This window comes from Staurois parvus, unplaced genomic scaffold (assembly GCF_062004578.1).
Source record: "Staurois parvus isolate SC_StPar_1 unplaced genomic scaffold, SC_StPar_1.0 ptg000086l, whole genome shotgun sequence".
NCBI classification, from domain to species: domain Eukaryota; kingdom Metazoa; phylum Chordata; class Amphibia; order Anura; family Ranidae; genus Staurois; species Staurois parvus.
Genome location: NW_028317882.1, coordinates 12,691,835 through 12,709,814, shown reverse-complemented (window position 1 = coordinate 12,709,814; position 17,980 = coordinate 12,691,835). Strand labels below are relative to the sequence as shown.

The following is a 17,980-nucleotide window of genomic DNA, read 5'->3' as shown; positions in this document are numbered from 1 at the left end:
GCAGAATTTCTATGGTTCGCGATATGAAAAAACACAAACATTCTCTGCTACTGTTGACACCTGGATCCACCTATCACTGCTAGGGGACAAAGCTATCATCAAGCAGAGCACACTCAATGTGCCAAGACATGAAGTATCAGATTAGGAAAAAAAATAAAATGAAGAACACACCAACAGGATGTTACCAATAGTAACCATTTCCAAACCCTATCAGTTTTCCTAGCATAAACTAGATGCAGGATAAGAGATTATGGATGCATTAGAGGAGAAAAAAAAAAGCCCACACACTCACCCAAAATTATATATGGACTTCACTGAAGCAAACACACAATGCCTCTACATTGACAGTAAACCAAGCTCACATTAATCACCTTTAAGGCTATTCAACCACAGAGAAAAACACCACAGTACATTGGTCCAACTACATTTTTGTTTAATTTGGAGAAAATGTCTACTCTGAGTTTACATTTTTCTTGATTAGTGGATTTCCATTTCAGGCTGCATAAGGATATATGCCCCATCACGCGTCCTTCCTCAGTACTACAAGATAAACTGCATCCCTGGCTATAGGGGGCAGCCCTGAGGTACAAGTATACAAAACCAGAGTTTATAAACCATAAAAAAAAAAATAAATAAAAATAAATAAATGCAGCTTCTGTGCAAATGAGGGCTTATTGATTGCACTGAAAGCTCCAGAAAAGCCCATATTCCTCAGGATAAGACAACATTCCTTACATACACATTCATGCACTCAAGATTAAGTCACTGCTTGGAACACACTATGGTAAATACATAAGACATGACAGTTTACAGATTGTAAAATGTTAATACAGAGAAGAAAATAAAGACTTTGGGTTATTCTAAAATCGCATTAAAAACAAGGAATGATTTATAAAAACTGAAGCAAAAATACAATGCACTATTGCCCTTCACAAAATCAGATTCCATGTCTTATGCCAACTAGGGTTACAGAATGAAAGAAAACATGCGATCGACTGCTAAGTTTAACGGTATAATTTCCCTTCGCTCCAATTTTAGTAAATCAGCACAAAGAACCTAGCAGTAGATCAAGAGGAGTGTAGTTTCTACTAAGCCCACGCATTGCCTACTTTCAGGCTGGGTTAAGGACATTACCAGTCCACTCAACTCAAGTGTTAACGAAAATTACAGTTTGAATTGGGCAAGCAGAAAAAAAAAAAAAGAAAAAAAAAAAAAAAAACACATTCAGAAGAGGGGCTCAAGCCTGGTCTGTCAGTGTTGCCGAATGTCAGTGCACACCACCTCTTCCTGCAACACCCACAAGTGAGGGGAGAAGCATACTAACAATTCTCACGCACAGACTGCCAGGAAACATACCTCGTACACAGAGAACTGAGAGTACGTCACTGTAGGCACAGTGAACACAAGACAGAACAGAGAACTAACAATGCAGAATAAAATAAAAGGGAAGAGAGATTGTACCAATACCATTGACAGAAATCATTTCCCCGGCATCAAAAAACAGAATATATACAACTCCAAGAACATTTAATTAAAAAAAAAAAAAAAAATACCAGTTTCATTCAGATAAAACAGAAGTCCTAAAAGGGTTGATCTGGAGACAAGGCAATAAAAATAATAGAAAAAAAGTCCAACATGTGAGGTAAATATGATAAAATGTAGAAAGCTTGGACACAGCAAAAGATGCTGCCTCCCTCCTGCTACTGTCCCCACCACATGAATATTAAAGAGTGGGGTGGATGAGGGCCACAGCATGCAGAACAGGCCAACCCAGAACCAGTCATAGGAGGGACAGAACCCCACAGCATATTACATTGATGCTACATATGACAATAACGGTGATGATTCGGGATGAAGATTTGTAGACAAGTCCCTGGTTATCCCCATCCCACGTAATTCCAAAGTACTAAGTCCCATAGAGGCAGATGTATCCTGAACAGCAGCATGTCTGAGGTTCTGTCCCAGAGCAGGTGAGTTCTGAGAAATATTCCCAGGCCCTGAATGTTCCCTTCCGTGCATTCTTGTGTTGTGTTAACTGGTCCAAGAGTAAGGAGGTTTAATGCCACCTCAAAAACAAGAGAGTGTGCCTTATTGCTTTCACACTCCACAACACAGATACAATCCAAGCCTTTAGCGCTCCCAAATAAAGCGTTTAAGGCAGACAAATTTTTTTTTTTTAATTCTTTTATTATTCAAGTCCAAGAAACCCCCCCCCCCCAAAAAAAAACCTAAGTTAGCTTGACCACTTGAGGAGTTTCTTTAGTCAACCACAACTTTTTTTTTCCAATGCTAGTTTCATGGTCCTCCAGGTCTTCACACAGCCTCCTGTGAAATTCTCTCTCGGAGAGAATCAGTTAGGATGCTGTGGTAGGTCTTATGCCACCAGTTCAGCCTTGACATCCGGCTTCCATAGGGAGTCCTCAAAGTCTATCTCCAAGGTGCTTTCTCCACTGGATGTGCTGCTGTCACTGTTGGTCCGACTAGACTTTCTAGTAGGAAGCCCCTGATAGGGAGCCCTGGAGTCTCTCAGTGCCTTTCGTCGCAGTTTCTTTTGATGCATAAGCAACTGCAAACGTTCCACTTTGCAGCGAGTGGCCCTGTTTTCTGTTTGTCGCAAAGGGTCCCCTATACAAGAAAAAAAAAAAAGAACACCAAATGAAATCTGAATGTATACAATGATTTACTAGTGAAATTAAATCACTAGAAGCAACCTAAACATCTGATTATACAATGAATAAGATACTTTAAGACTGAAGAATATTGCCAAAAAAAAGATAAACTAGAAATTTAAAGCAAGAGAAAAAAGGGTACACCATGTTTAATAAAGAGAAAAAGGATCTATAAAAATGATGGCCTTTCAATGAAATAGTTAAGCAGCTTGCGGATTATCAGCTGCACACAGGCCCTGAATATTTTATCATGAAGCTCCCACAGCTTCCTGCTGTATAATGGGATATGCTCACCCCTCCCACACTCAGTCGCTCTTTGTTCTCCAACACAAAACACAGAATGAAACTGGCCAGATGCATGCAGGCCCTCCCCCCTTCCACCCACACCCTCCCTGAAGGGGGTGGGAGGTCCTACTCCTAGGGTCTGTCTAGTAGTTCGCCAACTATGGGAGTTAAAACGTGAGAATGCGCAAGCTGTCTTCCAACACAAGACAGTTTTCCCAGAAACTGCCACCATGTCGTCTAGTTTAACACACTGTACCAGAAAGTATGCAGTCATATCATCCTACTTCTACACCCCCACAATCCCTTGTTGTGAGCATATATTCCTCCACCCTATTGAGCAAACAGATTCTGAACAAGCAGGAAACAAAATTAAAAAGTGGAAATGTATGCATAACAATACCTGCTATGGCTATGTGTAGGTCTTTTTAATCTTTTAGCATTTACGTTGGGGAGGAGACATGGGCTTAATCTGCTAAACACACCTACAGACTATGGATGGGGGTTGCAATGGCATTGTGAAGTCTTTAGTTTGTGAAAAGGCCATTGTCAGGGCCACTCCCTCATGCCCATCTGAAGCCAAGTGAACAAACATAGGCAGGAGCTCCCACCTCCATGCACAAACAAGGTAACACATCAAAGTACTGGTCAAGATACAGGCCTTCCGTTTAGTGTAGTTGTGAGCAACCAGTTTTGGAAGCCAAAAAAAAAAAAAAAGGCGGGCCACAAACCTCTTTAGGGCCTTACTACACAGAAAAGACCTGATATTCAAGTAGTACGGTTTCTTCTTTATTGCAAATTGATTGAATTATTAGCTGGGACCCCCTCTGAAATTCTATTAGCAGGTATATTTTTTTTAAATCCCGGTCTTGATAACTGATGAGTTAACTGCAGGGCCATCTGTATACCACCCGATATCCAGTGGATTGTGGAGCACAGAACATTCAGCGTTCTCTTGTTTGTGTTAATTACTTACCAATGGGCTTGTACTGGCGAGCTTGGGGCTTGGAATGTTCTGCAGGGTGACTGGTCTGCTGTGGATTACTTGTTATAGAAGGAGGAGAGGTAGCCTTAGTGGTCTTTGTTTCAGATGCACATTGAGAGTGGCAACGGAGTGCAGTGAGTGAGGGTGGTATGCCCTGGTAGTGGCGGGTGGCGCTTAGCAGGTCATTCAGGATCTGCAAGATTGTACCAATGTCCCTGCGCGGCCGCCCTGTACTGTCCTGGCAGTGGGGATGCAAAGTGCCTACATAAAACAAAAAGAAAGAATGTAAGTCAAGTGGCTGACAATTACACAAATTGGTACCATCACACAAATATTAGGCCTCTTGCACACGGTACTGATGTTTGAGCATCAGCATTTGTGGACACAATTTCACACATTTGTTTTGTGCGTATTTATGCATGTGCTCGCATTCACATGTATGATACATTCCCATGCAAAATCCATTAACATTTATGCTCATGTGGGTGTATTTGCATGCAATACTGACTGGGAATGCAGCTTTTTTTTACTTGCGCATAAACAAACGCTGTGTACTCTCATGTGTATACAGGCACATTGTAAACAAGCTGCGTTTTAGATCAGGACAAAAAAAAACAACACCACACTGTACTGAGCTTTTTAAACTGTAGTGTGCAAGAAGCTTGAAATCTATATATAAAAACACAACACATCCAAAATCATGGCCAGAATTTCAAACTACAACCAAATCACAGAAACAATCTTACAGTGCTGGGCACTTTTGGTTCATTATAACTAGAGCGCCCCCTGTGTGCAGTTTGACTGTTAGGATTTACTCAAACAGGACCTAGAATACATATACTGGCTTGACTATTGCAGATGCAAGGAAAACATGTTCTGAGCCATCAGTTATTGTGAACCGGGTGAGTAAGTTAACCCTAAATTTAAACTGTTTGATAGCAGTATGCTGAACAACACAGAACACCACAAATTGCAGGTATTTGCATGGTACAATTCTAGAAAAACAAAAAAAAAATGTGGCTTATACCAAAAAGGATTTAGTATGGACCAAATCTTGGGAACTAGTTGATGGTTGTCTGGCTGCCAACATGATCCAATGGGGCCAGTACCTTGCATCATTAACCAAGAACAAGTGTGCAGGCACAGATTTTCACCACATAAAATCTTCTAGATCCCTCAAGCTTTTATTTATTTGCTGAAAAGTTGTACTGCAACTAAACAAAAAAGCCCTAGGCCTATAAATGTAAAAGTCTATGGTTATTTGTTGTATACAGTTCATAAGTTAAATACAACAAATATGAATCGTATAGTGCAGAAAACAGAGGAATGGTTTGCTGAGATTTAATCAGGATGCACCAATATAGGAATAAAAGGTCTTCCTGCCAGCACAGTCCCAGTTTAAACCATAGTGGGCAGTCCTCTCTGCACGGTCATGTTATTAGGAAGTACTCTTGTGTTCTGTGTCTCTCCAGTGTTTATCAGCAATATGTTGCAGTTCGGTCTCTAGACAAATTGAGTGTTTTGGATGTGAAAGAGTAAGTGCCTTCTTACCCGAAAAGGTCCCTGAGAAGACACCAGGAGCATGGTTGACAAAGCTCTCTATTACGGCCCCAGGCTTTCGTGGTCGACCAGATGGAGAAGGACTAGACGCTTCGCTACTCTGACTATTTCTACTGCATTGTACCTGCTGAATAAAGGCAGAAAAAAAAGATTAAAATAAAACAAAGTCCATACCAGGGTGCTACAGACAGATTAAGCCCTTGGAAGCCATTATCTTGACATGAAACATGAGGAAAAAGGTGAACTCCCAAGTATGCTTACCTCTGTACAGGGTGATACAGTCACACCCTCTCCACGTGAGTGGAAGATACTGTTGGTAAGGGAAGAGGTGTGGGGTGCATTGCAGTGCGTGGATGTAGCTGGTGCTGATACAGAAGGCTGGGAAGAACCCTGTGCACAACCCGCCAGCCTGGAGAAGGCAGGTGCCGCACTTGTATGCAGGGTGCGAAAGTGAGGGGCCGAGCTGTGTTCTGTCCCTCTGGTGAATAAATGTCGATGCTGAAGGTGAGACCCCCCTGCTTGCTGAGGGGCCAGCTGGAGTTGCACAAACATCATGTGATCACCAACACGAAGGGCTAAAGTGAGAGGAGATCGTCCAGACAAGAAGTCATTCACCTAAAAAGAAAGAAAATTGCACATAAATTCAGGTGAACTAACCCTTACATTAGACATCATATTCTATTAAGAGGAGCTCTGAAACCAGACAAATATTTGCAATCTAGTAACCATAAGCTGTATCTACTGATGCAAAGTAAAATGTCCATATTAGATCACTTGGACCATTTTCTACAACATCCACTAGCAAGTACCTTAAACTCCACTAAAATTAGGTGAACACAAATCACACCGTTGATACGACTCATGTGTATAGCATCAAATTATTATTCAGCAGTATTGGAGAGAAAAATTCACCTAATGAATTCATTCCCCACCCCTGCAGAGCCCTCTTTCTACTCTCCCTTCAGTCACACAATCTAACTCCCTTACATACTAGGGCCAATTTAGGTATGATTCAGTTAACACGCAGATCTGTATTGACAAAACAATCTGTTTCACCAGATGAGCGAGGGACACTGGCAAACAGTCTACATCTAGAAGGTGCTTTATGACAACCTACTGAGCCAGAGCTCACAGAAAACAGGAGCTACACAGAAGCAGTGCACCATCACGACTCAATCATACAAACAGTCATGCATTCAAGCTCCCCTCCCCCACGTCACGACTCTCCCCCAACCATCGCCACCCCCGCATCACTGGACAAAGAGCAGAACATTAACCCTGTGAGAGCTGCAAACAATACAAAACAGGCTGTCTATGACAGGTACAGGATGTACCAGATTATATATATTAAAAAAAAAAACCCACACACATACACAAATATATGCACACAGCCACTCTCCCAGTTTTATCAGTCTGCTCTCTCTGACTCACCCCCTTCCAGCCCACGCCTGCAGGAACAGCTAAAAATAGCAGAGTCCAGCAGGCAGTCGGGAGAACAAGGCCAAGGGAGGGGGCAGGGGGACTCTCAGGTACAGAAATGGGAAGGATTTGTAAGGTGGGAAGATGAAGGGAGGTCCAAAGTGCAAAGACACGTCAAAAGCTTTCATAAAAACGCACCATAAGCATAATGTACTGGAAGACCGATCTAAAACCAAGTAGACAAGGAAGCAATCACAAATCATACAATATTCCTAGGCAGTCGGAAGTATGCAGCTTTAAGAAACAAAGTAACAGAACTACACAAGGGAGGGGATAGGAAGAAAAGTCACCACCTCCCAAAAACCATCTGATTAGCAACCAGTTTGTTTCTCTGTAGGAGAGGCACGATCTGCGTCAGAGGGTGCCTGGTGACACCATACCGAATAAACCGACTTCCCCCTCCCCCCACTTTTCTAGCTAGTCACCTGTGACTCCGTCAGACTCTCCAGGGCTTGCATCACAGACTGCTCTGGGCGGGACATCTGGGACTACGGGAAGAAAAGACAGGCTAGTTACCACCAAACATGCCTTTGTCCGAGCACACCTAGCCTACAACACAACTAATCAGTATCCTTACCATGAGCCCCGCTTCAACCGTAGGAAGGAGGGTCAACCTGCTCCCGTCTGAAAGCCCCAGATCCTGAAGTTTTCCAGAGCTCAGCGGCCTGTAGGGAACAGAAAGCTTAGCAATGAGAAACATTCCAGAGGAAATATCACAGGAACACCACCTATTTCGGTAACAGAGGGCGAAACAGTAACACGTCACGTTGGTGGCAATTAACGGGTTATGACTAGGCCACTTTGGGTGGGGAGGTGGGGTGAGAAGTTGTGATGATGTCATCACTGCTAGCGCCTGCCTATGAGCACTTACTGGAAGTGGGGGTAGCTGGGGCCATCCTGGGGAACAGACAGCACGGCATATCCTCTCTACGGAAAAGGAAATGCTTCTTTGTTGAGCTAGAATAATCCAGATTGGGAAAGATCTGAAAAGGCACTGCTGATGGGAAATGTTACGTGTAGATAGGACAGAGCTAGGCTCCACCAGGGCGAGTTATCTGTGTATACAGGGACAATAGAAGAAACCCGGGACAGCTGATGGGAAAGGTTATGTATAGAAAAAGGACATAACTAGGCTCCTCCAGGGTGAGCGATCTATGTATACAGGGACAATAGAGGAAACCTGGGACAGCTGATGGGAAAGGTTATGTATAGAAAGGACAGAGCTAAGCTCCTCCAGAGCCAGCTAGGCTCCTCCAGGGTGAGCTATAGTCCTCCAGGGCCAGTGATCTATGTTTACAGGGACAATAAAGGAAACCTGGGAAAGGTTATGTATAGAAGAGGACAGAGCCAGGCTCCTCCAGGGACAGTGATCTATGTATACAGGGACAATAGTGGAAACTTTGGACAGCTGATGGGAAAGGTTACGTGGAGATAGGACAGAGCTAGGCTCCACCAGGGTGAGCTATGGTCACCCAGGGCCAGCTAGGCTCCTCGGCCAGTGATCTGCGCATACAGGGACAATAGAAGAAACCTAGGACAGCTGATGGTAAAGGTTATGTGTAGAAAGGACAGAGATAGGCTCCTCCAGGGCTAATGATCTATGTATACAGGGCCAATAGAAGAAACCTGGGACAGCTCATCGCCCTCTGTGGACAAGGAGATTGCTCTGTATATAAGGGTGAGAGACAGGAAGGAGGCAGCCATGGTGGGTGTTGGAAGACAAAGACCTGTTTCCCCAGGGGTGCAGGACAAAGGAAACCCCACTGAGCCCTGGGGCACACCCCAATAAAGCTTGATCATCTAGGGTCACCCATCAAATCACATAATCCTCTGCCTGCCTCCCACACAAAAATTTACTAAACTGGAGCAGCTGTGCGAGCTCTAACCAATCAGATTCTAGCGTCTACTTGCTCGGCTTCGCGTTGAAAATAAGAGCTAGCAGCTGATTGGCTGCCACGCACGGCTGCTTCTGCCCCAGTCTCCAGCACTTACGTTTCCCGGTGCAGCAAGGTAAGTCGTTCCTTTGGCACCTTCAGTCGTTGAGAAATGCGCCGCTTCAGTCCGTCCACGGTCTCCTCAGCCGGCACGGAAAGTTCATAGCGGGTCCCGGTGGTGCTGTGGACGTGTAAATTCATGAGAGCCTCTCGGTCTCCGTTAATTAAGCCCCGGGCATTAAGCTGTTGCTCCATCCGGGGAACGTTCTCCAGCTCCGCTGAGCTCCGGCGTAAAACTAACACATAAAGTTACACGAGCTCCCTCTCCAGAGCTGCACCGCTCGGCCACGCCTCCTCACCAATCCGACCGCCTCCTCACCTCCCCCACGTGGCGATAACGTGACCCCTCCTTTGTGACGTCTCTCCAATGGACGTTGAACCTTCGAAAAAGAACTCCGTCATGGCCCGCCCCTGCTTCTCTGTGGCCGCGCCCACCCGGCCATTCATAATAAATTGGCTTTATAACAAAGAGACCGGAGGCACGAGAGCTGGTGATACGCCGGGGTCCGGGGAGTCGGAGGAGAACGGTCAGGGGTCTCTTTCACAATGAAAAGGATGGAAGGGCTTCTCAGGGAATGTGTTCATGTGAAAAGTCAGATATGATGATGATGATGATGGTGGTGGTATGGAAAGAGAGCAGCGCTAGCCACCATGTGGAACCTTCCAGAGCCGTGGCTGTTTGCCAGCTCCTCCATGAGGAATGATCCAGTCTAGTAATGGTACCATCCTCCTGATTTGTTCCCATACGTGTTCTGCTTCAAGGCCCATCCAGCCCGTTTCCCATTTGGTGGCCATATATGCATCAGACAATGATCGCAGGCTTTTCTGATCGATCTTTCCTGATTGGAGTAATTGATCTAGAGTAGACAACCTATTCAATCAATAGGGCACACGGGGACGTAGGTTTCAATCGATGGCTGGAAGATCGAATCGTAAATTATTGATCTCATCCCTATTTTGTGCCATGTAATCTTATAACTTGATTGATAAGACGACTGGATCCATGAACAAAGCATTGCGGATTGACGCAAAACAATTGATCATTTTCCACCCTGATGGATGAAATCTGTTTACTCAAAGCTGATCTAAATTGATTGAAAGGGAAGCAGCTATTTGATTAGATTAGATATTTGATTAGATTGTAAGCTCCAAGGATCAGGGCCCTCCTTTCCCTCTTGTATTGTTGCTGTATTGTTATATTGTAAAGCGCTGAGCAAACTGTTGGCGCTATATAAATCCTGTATAATAAAAAGATTGAATCTCATCGATCAGATAATACAATTGAAGTGTGTTTTAGGCTAGGGCTACACAACATTTACAATTACTTATAGCACTGCTGGGTGAATGGGCCGTATTTACTCGAATGTTATGTCCACCGTTTCTGGCCAAAAAAGAGGCTCTAAACTCAGTGTGCGCATTACATTCAAGGGTGCCATACATTCGGAGGCAAATACTGCTAAGCCTCCAACACACCTGGCAGTGCTGCAACCACATCTGGCAATTCTGCACTGGCTGCAGGTGGTATCTCCCACACACCCGGCGATAAGGCTCCTCCAACGGGCCCCCCCTCATCTCCTCCCTCAGAGGCCCCCCTATCTCCTCCAGTGGCCTGCCTCACCCCCTCATCTCTAGCAGCCTCCCCCCCCCCCATCTTCTCCAGAGCAACCGCCCCCCATCTCCATCCCGTAATATTAAGCTGTCCTTCCAAGCTATACTTAAACTTAGCGTTTATTAAAAAGTTTTCAATGTAAAAACTTGTTTTAGGTCAGTATTTGGTTTAGGGCCCATGTACACAGGACGTTTCTGAATGATGGAAACTGACCACTGGAAAACGTAGGTTAAAAAATGTCTGTTTAGCCGCATTTGCGTTTAGAAGTGTTTTTTAAAGATAAGCACAGGAGAACCTCCCAAATGCCCAGAATGCACTGAAAAGTGGGAAATTATTAACTATTTCAGACTGTTTTAGAGAAATACACACAGTAGAAGCAGAGACAGCAGTATGTTTTGAGATAATTAGGTGTGAGTTGCTCATTAACATATCTTTTGTTTCCAAGGGTGGGAAGGTGTCTCCTGGAGGGAGCCATTAAGGCCACCTGGCAAGGGGTCTTCATGACTAATTTGAGGTGTGAATGTGCATTCTTTTGTTTCCAAGGGTGGGTGAATTGGTCATTACGATGTGTGATAAGCTTGGTAGGAACATCCTGTGTTCAGTGTTTTGTCCATCTGAGCACCTTGAAAACTCTTTGCATGCATTTTTCATGATGAAAAAAGGCTCTAGCCAGCATCGGGAACTGGAAGAATTAAAAAAAAAAAAATAAAAAACTGGAAACGCTTATAAACTTGATTTTACAAGCGTTTTGCATTTGAAACGAACGCTGATAAAATCTACTCTTGAACACAAGTTTGTTGTGTTAAAAAAAAAGACTGTAAACTCAACTGCCTGTAAATGACTGTAAACAACATAATGTACATGGACACATAGGGAAACATTAGGGTGAGTTTAGGGGATGCTGAAAAAACCGCTGAACAGCTCCTAAACATGAGGTTATCAGCTGCAGTGTATATGAGCTCTTAATCGTTTACTATATTGTAATACAAAATGTACCATAACATATGGTGAATTTATTGTTGCTGTCTAAAGTACTGTAATTACCAAAAGTAAAAAATCTTAACATAAGCCCGCTGTCACATTTTATTACTGTATTTGCTCTAATTACCAGCAATAAAATGAAAGTCCGTAACTTTAACCCATTGTCGTACGCAGGTGCGCACTACAATCGCCATCAAACTTTTTTTTCAATTTCAAGCCTTTCAAAATAGAGGTGGGCATTTGACTCGAGTAAATACGGTATTTATCGTATGATTGGGACTGTATTGTTAAGTGGTGTATTTATGTGCTGCGTCGCAGTACAGAGTGGCATGTACCCCGATTAAATACAACTTGTATAGCATGGTCTATTTATGCAGCGCTTTACGTATACTGTACATCAGTCTCTGCCTTCAAGGAGGATACAATTTAAGGTCCCTATCTCACATACATACAACTACTGGGGTCAATTAACCTACCAGCATGTCTGTGGAGCGTATGAGGAATTTTTAGGCCACTTTCATACAAGGCGGACTCCGTTTTGATCAGCAGCGGATCAAAAGCTGATCCCCTACTGAGCAGAGTGGATGACACATCCATGTCTGCTCAGTTTCTGGAGAGTGGACACAGACCGAGCCCACTCTGCTCTATAGGCGGCCAGACGAAAGTAAACTCCACTGTCCATTTACACCCGACTGCCCTCTTATCCACCTAGATGGAGGTAGATGGAAAGCCTTCTGTGCCCTTTTTAATTTTTTAGCGGATCAGATTGGAGGTAGGCAGGTGTAAAAGTCCATTTATACCTGCTGGTCCATAGGGGTGAATAGAGGGTCTGATCACATCTGCCTGAAAAACTGACAGGCAGATCTGATTGGACCATTTGTGTAAAAGGGACCTCAGGCTAAAGCTGATTATAGGTGAATCCTTTTTTCTTTCTTTTTTTTTTTTTTTAATCAGCCAGCCACACATTGAGGCTCCATGCACACTAGAGTTTTTTTTAAGAGCCTAGAAACTGGTAATAGATTTTCTTTTTTTTTTTCCTGCTCCTAGAAGCTAAATAGTGTTATCCTATGTGTCCATGCTCATTACTTTAGGCTATTAGGGTTTTTAGTGCTTCAACTTCTACTTGTACTAGGGTAGCTCATTCATTATGCATAAGGCTGCCAACCCACTTCAATGGACAAATGAACAGACATACATTTTTGCCAAGGCATGGTATGGCAGCTATTGTGCTGTGTGCTGGGGCACCATTCGCAGTGAATGGCATTGTAACACAGTACATTGATCTATGTTACTGTAACACGGGTAATAAGAATGTTAATGCACGTTCCTACAACACATAGGTATGAATGGACCTTAGGTTTATAGGGAGCCCATTTGAAGCCTAACTCCAAAAATGTAAAACAAAAAAACACACCCCTTTGCAATACACCAGCATATAAGGGTTAAATGCTTGTTAAATTTAGGGGATGAGAAGCAAGGTGTAATATTTGTAATAGGCCTGGTTCACATCTCCGCATTTCTTGGGGCTGCATTTGCACAGGCACAGTGACCCATCATTTGAATGAGCTGAAATGCCTGTGTTTTCAGCCGAAAAAGGTGCTTGCACCATTTTCAAAACATGTCGCGCAGGGAAATCACAGTCCTTTTTGACCATACCATTTCCATGCGGTTCCTGAAAACGCACTGTGTTTTTACACGCGTGGGGGTGCCATTTAGAATGATGGGCACCCCTGCATGTTTTCTCACAGCAGCATGTTTTTACAGTGGGTGGTTGCGGGTGTGGGAATCACTGTGATTCCTGCAACCATGCATAGATGTGAACAAGGGCTTACTCCTCACTCGGCAACCTGCCTATATCTGTGTGATCCATCTCCCACAGCCTATTCCATGAGATGCTCTGGGCTGCGGTCATATGATGATGTCATCAATTATAATGCAGAGCCAATAACAGAATCATCCACCAACAAGCATTTAACCCTTGATATTTGTTCCCTGCCAGGGATTTTGTTTTTTTTGTCATTCCCGGAGATGGCCTTTAAAATGAATGGGCTGCCGGGGAGCAGTACAAACATGCAGCTGAGCCATGGTTTTACCGCCCCATGCCATCCACTTGAATTCTAACAGAGCTTGACAGGGCTGTACACATGCTGTGGCTTGGGGCTGCATAGTGTGACCGGCAGCACTGCCTGTCAAACTCACCCAGTGAGATCAGGGGAGCCACACTGTGACCACCAGTGGTGTATTTAGGTTTCGTGCTGCCCTAGGCAACACAAAAATTGCCCCCCCCCCATCAAGAGAGAAGACTCACTTTCACAACTCCGGACATCCCCAGGAACAAGAGTCAGGCTCTCCATACACCATCAAGCAGCCTCTCTCAGATCCCACCTGGTCCTCATGCTGCGTGTGTCCATTCTTCCATCCCTTTTTTCTGGAGCGGTGGTGCCCCCCCCCCCCCCGAAAAATGCCGCTGCCCCCCTTAAAAATGCCACCTTAGGCAAATGCCTTATGGTAAATACACTTCTGGTGACCACAAGCCAAACGCTTGGCTTGCAGTTCAGTTTTACAATGTAAAATGAAGAAGGATTAGAACCCCTGTCAGGTTTTATTACTATCTGGGGCTTCATTAGAGAGAGATTCCCTCACTCACTATCCCATAAACAACCTCTTCATCAGACCAGAACTCTCCAATAGCAGCACAGACAGAAGTAAAAATGCGTGTTTAGGCTAAGTAGTGGAATGCTAGAACCTCTGTCAGCTTTTTATTGTTTTTGTGTTGATAGGGGTTCTGATCTTTTACAACTTTATCCAAAACTAAAAAAAAAATAAAAATGGAGGTATAATTACACTTTAAGCAATCAGCCCCTCACTGCTATATTTTAATTATGTGGAACCATTAGGGATTTATTACACATTTGAGATTTAGCAATTTTTCCTATCCAATATACACTATATTGCCAAAAGTATTGGAACACCCCTCCAAATCATTGGATTCAGGTGTTCCAATCCCCTCCATGGTCATAGGTATATAAAATCAAGCACCTAGGCATGCAGACTGCTTCTACAAACATTTGTGAAAGGATGGGCAGTTCTCAGGAGCTCAGTGAAATTAAGCATGGTAACGTGATAGGTTGTCACCTGTGCAATAAGTCCATCCATGAAATTTCCTTGCTACTAAATATTCCACGGTCAACTGTTAGTGGTATTATAACAAAGTGGAAGCAACTGGGAACAACAACTCAGCCACGAAGTGGTAGACCGAGTAAAATGACAGAGTGGGGTCAGCACATGCTGAAGCGCACAGTGTTCAGAAGTTGCAAACTGTCTGCAGAGTCAATAGCTAAATATCTCCAAACTTCATGTGGCCTTCAGATTAACACAACAACAGTGCACAGAGAGCTTCATGGAATGGGTTTCCATGGCTGAGCAGCTGCATCCAAACCTTACATCAAGTGCAATGCAAAGCATCAGATGCAGTGGTGTAAAGCACGCCGCCACTGGACTCTAGAGCAGTAGAGATGTGTTCTCTGGAGTGACGAATCACGCCTTTCTGTCTAGCAATCCGATGGACATGTCTGGGTTTGGCTGTTGCCAGGAGAACAGTACTTGCCTGATTGCATTGTGTAAAGTTTGGTGGAGGGGGAATTATGGTGTGGGGTTGTTTTTCAGGGGTTGGACTTGGCCCCTTAGTCCCAGTGAGGGGAACTCTTAAGGCGTCAGCATACCAAGACATTTTGGACACTTTCATGCTTCCAACTTTGTGGGAACAGTTTGTGGATGGCCCCTTCCTGTTCCAACATGACTGCACACCAGTGCACAAAGCAAGGTCCATAAAGACATGGATGAGTGAGTTTGGTGTGGAGGAACCTGAGTGGCCTGCACAGAGTCCTCACCTCAACCCGATAGAACACCTTTGGGATGAATTAGAGCAGAGACTGCAAGCCAGGCCTTCTCGTCTGACATCAGTGCCTGACCTCACAAATGTGCTTCTGAAAGAATGGTCAAACATTCCCATAGACACCCTCCTAAACCTTGTGGACAGCCTTCCCAGAAGAGTTGAAGCTGTTATAGCTGCAAAGGGCGGGGCCAACTCAATATTGAACACTACGGATTGGATACCATTAAAGTTCATGTGTGTAAAGGCAGGCAATCCAATACGTTTGGCAACATAGTGTAGATTAACCTCTTCCTGACCATGCAACACATATATGCGGCAGCAGGAAAAGTGGGCACTAACACTCAGCTGTCACACACATGCATCCATGGCAGTCTGAGGTTGTGTCCCGAGAGCGCTCACATACTGTATAGCACACTGACCGAGCTCTCTCTAACGGGTCCTAGTCACAGATTCTTATCAGTAATCAGCAGGACAGGCTCCTAATCATGCGATCACTGTGAGAGCCAATCACAGTGGTCACCTGATTGGAAAGCCACCCTGCTTCCTGGTAGTAAAGCACTCTTAAAGGACTGCCAAAAGGTAACGTGACGGGGTTAACCCTAATCAAGACACTAATTATTATTATTCAGTATTTATATAGCGCTAAAAGGTTTGCTCAGCGCTGTACATTATAGTGGGGGACAGAACATGAGACAACACAGTAACAAAACACAAGGGGTCAAGGGCCCTGCTCTTTCGAGCTTACAATCTAGGAGGGAGGGGATAGTGGTACAGGAGGAAGCGGCTGTGGGGGATGGAGTGGTAGGAGGAGTGGAGGAGATCGGCTGTTAGGTGAGGGCTGGGTAGGCTTCCCTGAATAGATGGGTTTTCAGGGTGAGCCTAAGGCTACGTTCACACTAGCGTTGTGTGCAGGCGGCAGAGAGGCGTTTGGGAAGCGTTTTTACCGCTTCCCAAACGCCTCTGCCAATTCTGCACATTACAGCACATGGTGCTGTTCTAATGGGAGTGTTTGCGTTGCGTCACGGCAAAACGGACGCCTCTGGTCGAGTCAGGAGGTGTTGAAGCCTCCTATTCTCGTCTATGGTGCCGCTCCGCAAACGCCCGGCCGGCATTTGAGGTGCGGTTGCGACGTGGTTGCGGGGCGTTTGCGGAGCGGTAACACCACTCAAACTGCATTATGCGTTTGTGGGACGTTAACGCTCGGCAAACGCCTAGCAACCGCCGCTAAACCGCGTTTGCCGAGTGTTAAAAAACGCTCCGCAAACACCGGATCAACACTTGCCAAACGCTATAGGGGCGTTTGGCAAGCGTTGGTAAAACAGCCAAGTGTGAACGAGCCCTAAAGGTGAGGAGGGTAGGTGACAGTCTGATGGATTGGGGTAGTGAGTTCCAGAGGATGGGGGAAGTCCTGGAGAACATTCTTTCACAATAGCATCATACAGCAGTTTTTGCACTAGAAGCTGGTTTCAGTTTCTGGTGATTTAGGCCCCATTCACACTTGAGAGTATTATAGTTTGAAGCCTGAAGCTCCAAAAAACGCTCAAACTTAAAAAATCAATTGTTCTCTATGGTGCCTGTTCACATCTGATCACGTGGACAGGCACTATAGAAAACAAAATTATTTTAAGTTTGAGCTTTAAGCTACAAAACGCTCAAATGTGAATGTAGCCTTAGGCCCCAGTCACACTTGTGAATGGAGCCCCCAGAGATAACATGGGAGAACCAGAAGGAATTCCTGCAGAATAGCTGTGGGCGTGAGTGCCATTGAAAGCAATGGGAGACTCACCGCTCCCAAAGCTAATCGTAGATGCTCACATGTAATTGCTCAAGTGGTGATTACCTTCAAATGATCAGCCGTGTAGCTTCACAAATGTGAATGGGCCCTTATCCATGTAACCCTCATGTCAATCTAATGATGTCAGCCTAGGAATGCACCTAAGCCAGTGATTCTGCATTAAAGGATAAGTTCTCCTTTGGGAACATCTTACATTTTCCACCCATTTTTAGGGTGGCTCATGTAACATGATCCCAATGCTGTAGCTGCTGCCTGATTCCCCCCCAAAAAAGTTCCCTGTCGTAGTGGTCAGTTTTTTAAACTGGCGCAGCCGTGCGGGGCTCTGGCCACACAGCCACATCATTCATTCATTCACAGAGTTCTGTGAATGAGTGAACTACAAGTCCCAACATCCTTGTCGGCTTGTACTTCTTAATGAACTACCATGGTGCTTTGGATCGCCGTGGTAGTTCAATAATTCTTCCTGTCAGTATACCGGTTTGCTTGTACATCCTGGACGGGTAAGCAGATATACTGACAGATCTGCAGGAGACCTGCTGATCGCTGGTGCAATGCGTTACAGGCTCCTGCAACAAAATAATAAATGCACATTTTTTTTAACCTGCAAAAAAATGTGCATTTATTATTTTGTGTCAGAAGGTGAACCTATCCTTTAAAAGATAATAATCGTGAAAGATTGGAATTAGGTCGTGTGGAACCTTGTGCAAACTATTAGTAAGAAATCACAAGAT

The 17,980-nt window shown here is 44.5% G+C and overlaps 1 protein-coding gene across 1 annotated transcript; it reads right to left on the bottom strand.

Annotated features, from left to right (window-relative positions):
* Positions 1 to 416: 416 nt before the first annotated feature.
* MIDN (midnolin) lies at positions 417 to 9,231 on the bottom strand. The gene is made up of 7 exons (XM_089670082.1): positions 8,968 to 9,231; positions 7,553 to 7,640; positions 7,401 to 7,463; positions 5,758 to 6,111; positions 5,488 to 5,623; positions 3,928 to 4,197; positions 417 to 2,625 (listed from the first exon to the last, which is right to left on the bottom strand). Exons 1-7 carry the CDS (start codon positions 9,162 to 9,164, stop codon positions 2,375 to 2,377), a joined length of 1,359 nt encoding a protein of 452 aa, XP_089526208.1. The 5' UTR covers positions 9,165 to 9,231; the 3' UTR covers positions 417 to 2,374.
* Between the last annotated feature and the right edge of the window lie 8,749 nt (positions 9,232 to 17,980).